Below are 9,379 nucleotides of genomic sequence, written 5' to 3' on the forward strand. Positions count from 1 at the left end.
CCGTGAGGCCGAGGTGGGGTGAGCGTAGCGAGACACACTACCAGCCCGACGACCCTAATGAAGTTCATCAAGCTAACATTTTGTATATGTCATATGACAAGGTTGGACATGTGGTTTATCTTTTTTGTCTCAATATAGTTTATATAGCATCGAGGTATAAAGGAAGTGTCTCTATAGGTTCAACCAGTGTTAAAAATCGACAGGGAATCCTAACTTCTCATACTATTGCTCGGGCTTTTGAAAAGGTATATGATGATACAACATGTCTGCTCACTTGGCCAAAATTATTGATTACAGATAGGGGTTCAGAGTTTAAAGGTGAGTGTAAAAAGCTGATGACTAGAGGTGTGCTCCGGTGAAATCCGTTCAATCCATCATTCGATCCGATCAAAAAATGGATCATTCGGATTAAGAATGAACGGATTGCGGATAATCTGGATGGATCCGTTGGATAACATCAGATTGATCGAATGTTACATAGATGACTGGATTGACTGGATTGATCAGATAATCTGGTCAAATTCATAACTTTTTTTTTTTTTTTTAATATAAATGTTTTTTTTTTAACATAAATGTTTTTTTTTTAAAAAAAAACACTTTTTTTTCTTTAGGACGGACTTGGACTTGGACTTCGGAATGACTTGGACGGCTTGAATTTCGAAAAGTAAGTGTAAATTTCTTTTTCTTTTGTCTTAGGAACGTCACTAAACGTTCCTTTACTTCATTTCTTTAGGGGACGCCTGCCTGGAACTCAATTTCGGCTTGGGCTATAAAGGTAAGTTGGGGGAGGGTAATTTTGATTTTTTGTTTGTCTTTGGGAACGTCATTGACGTTCCTTTTGCTTTTTTTGCTTTTTTTCTTTAGGAGACGTCCTCCTGGATTTGGATTTCATAAAGGTAAGTTGGGGGAGGGTATTTTCGGGGTTTTTTTGTCTTTGGAAACGTCATTAACGTTCCTTTTGCTTTTTTTCTTTAGATGACGCCCTTTCTAGACCTGGATTTCGGTTTGGGCTATTAAAGTAAGTTGGGGAAATTAATTTTTGTTTTTTTTTTGTCTTTAGGAACGTCATTAACGTTCCTTTTGCTTCTTTTCTTTAGGTGACGCCCTCCCAGATTTGGATTTCATAAAGGTAAGTTGGTGAGGTTATTTTTGAGTTTTTATTGTCTTTGGGAATGTAATTAACGTTCCTTTTGCTTCTTTTCTTTGGGTGACGTCCTTCCTGAACTTTGATTTCAGCTTGGGCTATTAAAGTAAGTTGGAGAAATTAATTTTTGTTTTTTTTTGTCTTTAGAAACGTCATTAACATTCCAGGACCCCGAGCAATACTGAAATAGGTAACAAGAAATAACGCGTAGAATAGGCTAAAATAATCATGAAAATCTTTCCTTTTTTAGATAAATTTTGATAACGTTGGTAAGAAATATATTACTTTATTTAGTAACTGACTGACATTATCATAATTCCGGCCCTGAAAAAATGCGTAGAGCTAATAGTAAAATTTTGCCAATTTCCTATGACCTATTTATATATTGTTCAGGGTCCTAACATTCCTTTTGCTTCTTTTCTTTAGGTGATGCCATTCCTAACCTGGATTTCAACTTGGGCTATTAAAGTAAGTTGGAAGGTTATTTTTGGGTTTTTTTTTGTCTTTGGGAACGTAATTAACGTTCCTTTTGCTTCTTTTCTTTAGGTGACGCCCTTCCTGGATTTGGATTTCGGCTTGGGCTATTAAAGTAAGTTGAGAGAGGGTGTTTTGCTTATTTTTTTTTTAGGAACATTATTAACGTTCCTTTTGCTTCTTTTCTTTAGGTGATGCCCTTCCTAACCTGGATTTCAGCTTGGGCTATTAACATCGGGAAATTTTTTGGGGAGCAGATCTGCGCAGATTTTCAGAAATTATATCTGCGCAGATCTTATACCCTGGCACAAAATATTAGAGGAAATATCCAATAAAAAACTGCGCAGATTTTATAAATAACAAAGTTCTGCGCAGATTTTGTTATTAAATTCTGCACATATTTTACAAAATAAAAATCTGCAAAATTCATCAAATAATAATAAATTATACAAATTTTGATTGTTATTTTAGCATTATCTAACATCAATTTATTAATTAAACGCACTACAAGTTTATCACTTTACTATACTATTTTATTAATGTACTAATAGCTAAAGTTTTACTGTAATTTACATGTTGTTAATGGTTTGGATATTATTCCAGTTGGTTCGATTCCAACAAACAACTAGTGCTCTACACGAGCCAAGCTGGCTCATAAGCTGACTCAAGCTTTTCAAGCTGAGCCAAGCCAAGCCATGATTAAATTGACTTGGTGGCTCACGAGCCAGCTTGGAAGAGCTCGAGCCAGTTATTAGGCTCAGCTCAAAAAGCTCGAGCCTGTAACAGACTTGGCTCAAAAAGCTCGAGCTGGCTCATGAGCCAAACGAACTATTATACAAAAAATGTTGCGAAACGTTTTTATATAATAATGCATGCATAGACGAAACGTTTTCGCAACTTTTTTTCACTGTTTATTAAAAAACGTTGCGAAAACGTTTATTTAAGTTTTTACATGTAAAATTGAAAAAAAAAACGCCGGAACTAATGATTCCGGCGTTTTTACATGTAAAATTGAAAAAAAAATGCCAGAACTAATGATTCCGGCGTTTTTACATGTAAAATTGAAAAAAAAATGCCAGAACTAATGATTCCGGCGTTTTTACATGTAAAATTGAAAAAAAAAACGCTGGAACTAATGATTCCGGCGTTTTTACATGTAAAATTGAAAAAAAAATGCCAGAACTAATGATTCCGGCATTTTTACATGTAAAATTGAAAAAAAAATGCCGGAACTAATGATTCCGGCGTTTTTACATGTAAAATTGATAAAAAAACGCCGGAACTAATTATTCCGGCATTTTTACATGTAAAATTGAAAAAAAAAATGCCGGAACTAATGATTCCGGCATTTTTACATGTAAAATTGAAAAAAAACGCCGAAACTAATAGTTTCGGCGTTTTTACATGTAAAATCAAAAAGAAACCGCCGGAACTAATAATTCCGGCGTTTTTACATGTAAAATCGAAAAAAATGCCGGAACTAATGATTCCGGCATTTTTACATGTAAAATCGAAAAAAAACGCTGAAACTATCAGTTTCAGTATTTTTACATGTAAAATCAAAAAGAAAAATGCCGGAACTAATGATTCCGGCGTTTTTACATATAAAACGCCGAAACTGATAGTTTCGGCATTTTTTTTTCGATTTTACATGTAAAAGTGCCGGAATAATTGGTTTCGGCGTATTTCCTTTTGGTTTTACATGTAAAAACGCCGAAACTATCCGTTTCGGCATTTTTACATGTAAAATTAAAAGAAATACGCCGAAACTATCAGTTTCAGCATTTTTACATGTAAAACTAAAAAGAAATACGCCAGAACCAATTATTCCAGCGCTTTTACATGTAAAATTGAAAAAAAATGCCGAAACTATCAGTTTCAGCGTTTTTACATGTAAAACCAAAAGGAAATATGCCGGAACCAATTATTCCGGCGCTTTTACATGTAAAATCAAAAAAAAAATGCCGAAACTATCAGTTTCAGCGTTTTTACATGTAAAATCAAAAGAAAAATGCCGAAACTATCAGTTTCGGCGTTTTTACATGTAAAACCAAAAGGAAATACGCCGAAACCAATTATTCCGGCGCTTTTACATGTAAAATCGAAAAAAAAATGCCGAAACTATCAGTTTTGGCATTTTTACATGTAAAATCAAAAGGAAAAACGCCGAAACAAATAGTTTCGGCGTTTTATATAAATATAAAAGTAAAAACGTTTCGCAACGTTTTTTTAATAATTTAAAGTAAAAACGTTGCGAAAACGTTTTTATGATAAAGCTCGAGCCAGCTCGAGCCCAGCTTGGCTCAAGCCAGGATTTTCATGGAGCTCAGCTTGGCTCGAACTGAGCTGAGCCAAGATATTTTGTGGCTCGGCTCATTTCAGGCTTGGCTTGGCACAGATCTTCAAGCCGAGCCAAGCCAGACTGTAGCTCGGCTCGAGCCGGCTCATGTAGAGCACTACAAATAACTATTTAAATTTGCGTTTAGGAAGCGTTCAGAAACTTGTAGACCTACCAAAAGTAGAAAAGTAAAAACATTCAGTTAATTAGTAATGTTTCATTAAAAAAAATAACATTTAAACTTCGAAGAATACCTTCGAAGTTCCATCCAGGTGCAATTCAAGAAGTCGCGGACCTACAAATTTCATTTCTTTAAAAATCTTTATTTTTTTTTCAAAGTTCCATCCAGATGTCATCCAAAAAGTTGCTGACCTACAGTATAAAAAGAGAAATGAGATATTAGTTGATATTTCATTAAAGAAAACAAAAGAAATTAAAGAACTTCGAAGGATACCTTTAAAATTCAATTCAGAAAGCACCAGGAAGCCATAGACCTACAAAAAGAGAATACGTTAGTAAAGTTCATTAAAAAACAAAAAAATTACTGAAGTTTTAAAAAGAATATGATTCTTTTCAAAACTCACCTATTCAAAGGCCGCAACTGATACCTGAAGTTTTGAAAAGTTAATGTAACTTTTCAAAACTTACCACAGGTTTCATTTCCAAAGGTCCCAACTTGACACCTACAAAATAAAAAAAAGAAAATTAAAAAATTAAAGTTTCGAAAAGTAATGAAACTTTTCAAAACTCACCTATCTAAAGATTCCAACTGACGCTAATCGTAAAGCTCTGAACGGTTCGGGCTAAACCGGGGAACCGATCCAAAACCGGCTCAAAATTCAGTTCGGTTCGGTTCGGGTATTAGAACTGAAAAACCGGCGGTTCGGTTCAGTTTAATCCGATTTTTTATAAAAATGCGAAAAATCGAATAGCCGGCCATCTAGTGATCGTACAAAGTCAAGCCATATATCATTGGATTCCTCTCGATGAGACGCGTCGAATGGTGGTAAGATCATGTCTCTAGCATCGATAGACCACACGTTAACCCACGCTAAATGATTTATAAAGAATTGGAATTAGCAAGCTATCTATCGGTGCTAGAGACGTGATCTTACTACCATTCGACTCGTCTCATCGAGACGAATCCAATGAGTCCTAATTCATATTTGTACGACCATTGGACGACGAATAAATTCATGTATCGGAATTTTTAATTTTTAACGCTCAAAAATTTTAAAAAAAATGCGAAACTTGATATTATTCACCATCTAGTGGTCGTACACGAACGAATTTATATTCATTGGATTCGTCTCACTGAGACGCGTCGAATGGCGCTAAGATCATGTTTCTAGCACTGATAGATAGCTTGCTAATTCAAATTATTGATAATTCATTTAGCGTGGGTTAACGTGTGTTCTACCGATGCTAGAGACATAATCTTACCACCATTCGACGCGTCTCGTCGAGGCGAATCTAATGATATATGGCTCGACTTTATATGATCACTAGATGGCCGGCTATTCGATTTTTCGCATTTTTATAAAAATCAGATTAAACCGAACCGAACCGCCAGTTTTTCGGTTTGGTTCTTACGGATTTCGGCTCTAATCCGAATCGTCTATAATCCGGACCAAACTGACCTGTTCGGAGCTTTAGCTAATCGATACCTACAAAATAAAGATAAGAAAAAAAATTAAAAAAAATTGAAGTTTCGAAAAGTTAATGTTAACTTTTTGAAACTTACCACAGGTTTCCAAAGGTCGCAACCGATACCTACAAAATAAAGAAAAGAAAATTAAAAAAAAATTAAAGTTTCGAAAAGTAATGAAACTTTTCGAAACTCACCTATCTAAAGATTCCAACTGATGCTAATCGATACCTACAAAATAAAGATAAGAAAAAAAATTAAAAAAAATTGAAGTTTCGAAAAGTTAATGTTAACTTTTTGAAACTTACCACAGGTTTCCAAAGGTTGCAACCGATACCTACAAAATAAAGAAAAGAAAATTAAAAAAAAATTAAAGTTTCGAAAAGTAATGAAACTTTTCAAAACTCACCTATCCAAATGTCCCAACCAATGCCAATCGATACCTATAAAATATAAAGAAAAAAATTTAACAAAAAAATACTTGAAGTTTCGAAAAGAAGGAACAAAAACTTTTCAAAACTCACCTAGTATCCAAAGGTCGCAACCGATACCTACAAAATAAAGAAAAGAAAATTAAAAAAAAATTAAAGTTTTGAAAAGTAATGAAACTTTTCGAAATTCACCTATCTAAAGATTCCAACTGATGCTAATCGATACCTACAAAATAAAGATAAGAAAAAAAATTAAAAAAAATTGAAGTTTCGAAAAGTTAATGTTAACTTTTCAAAACTTACCACAGGTTTCTAAAGGTCGCAACCGATACCTACAAAATAAAGTAAAGAAAATTAAAAAAAATTAAAGTTTCGAAAAGTAATGAAACTTTTTGAAACTCACCTATCCAAAGGTCCCAACTGATGCTAATCGATACCTACAAAATAAAGAAAAGAAAATTAAAAAAAATTTGGTTTTGAAAAGTTAATGTTAACTTTTCAAAACTTACCACAGGTTTCCAAAGGTCGCAACTGATACCTATAAAATAAAGAAAAGAAAATTAAAAAAAAATTAGTTCCGAAAAGTTTTGTAATGAAACTTTTCAAAATTCACCTATCCAAATGTCCTAACTGATGCCAATCGATACCTACAAAATATAAAGAAAAAAATTTAACAAAAAAATACTTGAAGTTTTGAAAAGAAGGAACAAAACTTTTCAAAACTCACCTAGTATCCAAAGGTCGCAACCGATACCTACAAAATAAAGAAAAGAAAATTAAAAAAAAGAAGTAAAAAAAATTAAAGATTTAAAAGAATGAAACTCTTGAAACTTACTGGATCCAAAGTGAAGGATCTTACCGAAACCTAAAAAATAAAAAAAAGTATTAATTTTTTGAAAAAAACAAAGTTTTAAAAGTTTCTAAAAAATGAAACTTTTGAAACTTACCGATCCAAAGTGAAGGGTCTCACCAATCTAAAAAAATAAATAAAAAAAAATATTAAAAAAATTTTTTTTTAAAAAAAAATGAAGTTTCGAAAAAATGAAACTTTTGAAACTTACGTGAAAGGGTTTCACCAATACCTAAAAAAAAGAAACAAAAAAAAATAATTTTTTTTTAAAAAATAAAAGTTTCGAAAGTTTGAAGAATGAAACTTTCGAAACTTACCAATCCAAAGTAAAGGGCGCTGATACCCGTCGTCTTCAAAGTCCAGGAACCGAAGAACCTAAAGAATATGAACAAAATTAGAAGAATAAAACAAGACAAACTGAAAATGAAAAAATAAAATTAAAAAAACCCCACCCGTTATCTCCAAAGTCCAGGAACTGAAGAAACTAAAGAAAAAGAATGAAATTAACAGAAGGAAACAAGATAAATGAAAAAGAGAAATAAAATAAAAAAACTCACCTTTCGTCTCCAAAGTCCAAAACAGAAGAACCTAAAAAAGAAGAAAAATGAAATTAGCGAAAAGAAATAAGAATGAAACAATAATAAAACAAAAAGAAATATAATTAAAAAAAGTCCCCTACCAGTTATCTCCGAAGTCTGGAACTGAAGGACCTAAAGAAAAAGAGAACTCATTAACTCCAGAGTCCGGAATTAAAAGCTCAGATGATCTGGATAATCTCATAATCCATTAGTAACACAGATAATAATCTGGATGGTCTGTTACAGCATAACTGATATTTTTTCATCCGTAAACAACAGATATCTGACCATAGATATGAATTGAGGATGAACGACTATCAGAACCTAAAAAAATAAAAAATGAACGTTAGTGACGTTCATTAAAAAAAAATATAAATATAAAAATAAATTTGAAGGTTTTTACCTTCAAAAATAAAGTCCAGAGCCGCACTTCAGCGTCCAGGACCTAAAAATATGAAAAACGAACATTAGTGATGTTCGTTAAATAAAAAATTATTTTTTTTTTAAAATAAATTAAATATTCGGAAGTTAATATACCTCTGAATTCCAAAATCTTTGATAGGTTCTATCCAGAACCTATATAATATAAAAAAAATATATTTTTTTTAAAAAAAAATTAATTACTAAGATTCAGAGGTAAGCATACCTCCGAATTCCAATATCTTTGATAGGTTCTATCTGAAACCTATATAATATAAAAAAATTTATTTTTTTTAAAAAAAAAAATTAATTAAGATTCAGAGGTAAGCATACCTCTGAATTCCAAAATCTTTGATAGGTTCCATCCGGAACCTATATAATATAAAAAAAAATATTTTTTTTTTTAAAAAAATTAACTAAGATTCGGAGGTAAACATACCTCCGAATTCCAATATCTTTGATAGGTTCTATCTGAAACCTATATAATATAAAAAAATATATTTTTTTTAAAAAAAATTAATTAAGATTCAGAGGTAAGCATACCTCCGAATTCCAATATCTTTGATAGGTTCTATCCAGAACCTATATAATAAAAAAAATATATTTTTTTTAAAAAAAAATTAATTTCTAAGATTCAGAGGTAAGCATACCTCTGAATTCCAATATCTTTGATAGGTTCCATCACGAACCTATATATTATAAAAAAAAATATTTTTTTTTTTTAAAAAATTACTAAGATTCAAAGGTAAGCATACCTCTGAATTCCAAAATCTTTAATAGTTCTATCTGGAACTTATATAATATAAAAAACTTTATTTTTTTTTTAAAAAAATTAATTACTAAGATTCAGAGGTAAGCATACCTCTGAATTCCAAAATTATCGATAGGTTCCATCCGGAACCTATATAATATTAAAAAATTTTTTTTTAAAAAAATAAATTAAGTTTTGGAGGTAAGCATACCTCCAAAATCATCAATAGGTTCCATTTGGAACCTATAATATATAAAAAAAATTTTTTTTTCTCTAAAAAAAATTAAAGTTTCAGAGGTGATATACCTTCAAATTAAAAGTGACAATAGGAACTTTTTTTGACTTACAAACTGAACTTTAACTGACATTCATTAAAAAAAATTTTTTTTTTTCAAAGAAAAAAAAGGAATACGACTCCTTTTTAGTTCTGATTTCCCTGCATGTTGCAGATTATGTGCCGAATGTTGGACGAATTTGCCTTAAAGACTCTGAACCTTGCAAAAAATTTCTCTGATAAGCTTCGAAGCTTAAAAAATAATAGAAATATTTTTTCTTTGGAATCTTTAACAGATTATTTCCTAAAAGGTATTGTAGAAAAAATTATTTCACAAAGTTTTTTTCCTTAGTAATAAGTGTTGTAGAAAAAATTATTTTTTTTAAAGTCTTGTAAAGTTTTTTATTTTAAAGAGTATTGTTGAAAAAATCATTTAGGTATTAAATCAAGTTAGAGTTAATCAAAGTTTAA

The 9,379-nt window shown here is 31.3% G+C and overlaps 1 protein-coding gene across 1 annotated transcript; it reads right to left on the reverse strand.

Moving 5' to 3' along the window:
- Window positions 1-5,608: 5,608 nt before the first annotated feature.
- OCT59_014784 (uncharacterized protein) lies at window positions 5,609-8,870 on the reverse strand (the record flags this gene model as incomplete). Its single annotated transcript, XM_066150241.1, has 23 exons — window positions 5,609-5,623; window positions 5,701-5,729; window positions 5,913-5,941; window positions 6,014-6,047; window positions 6,129-6,155; window positions 6,339-6,367; window positions 6,439-6,461; window positions 6,545-6,566; window positions 6,649-6,682; window positions 6,763-6,789; window positions 6,871-6,900; window positions 7,097-7,117; window positions 7,203-7,260; window positions 7,443-7,473; window positions 8,001-8,039; window positions 8,110-8,148; window positions 8,217-8,255; window positions 8,323-8,361; window positions 8,427-8,465; window positions 8,534-8,572; window positions 8,639-8,675; window positions 8,746-8,784; window positions 8,846-8,870. The coding sequence occupies 23 exons, from the start codon at window positions 8,868-8,870 to the stop codon at window positions 5,609-5,611; spliced, it is 744 nt and encodes a 247-aa protein (XP_066002427.1).
- Window positions 8,871-9,379: the final 509 nt, after the last annotated feature.

Source organism: Rhizophagus irregularis, chromosome 22, assembly GCF_026210795.1.
Source record: "Rhizophagus irregularis chromosome 22, complete sequence".
Classification (NCBI taxonomy): domain Eukaryota; kingdom Fungi; phylum Glomeromycota; class Glomeromycetes; order Glomerales; family Glomeraceae; genus Rhizophagus; species Rhizophagus irregularis.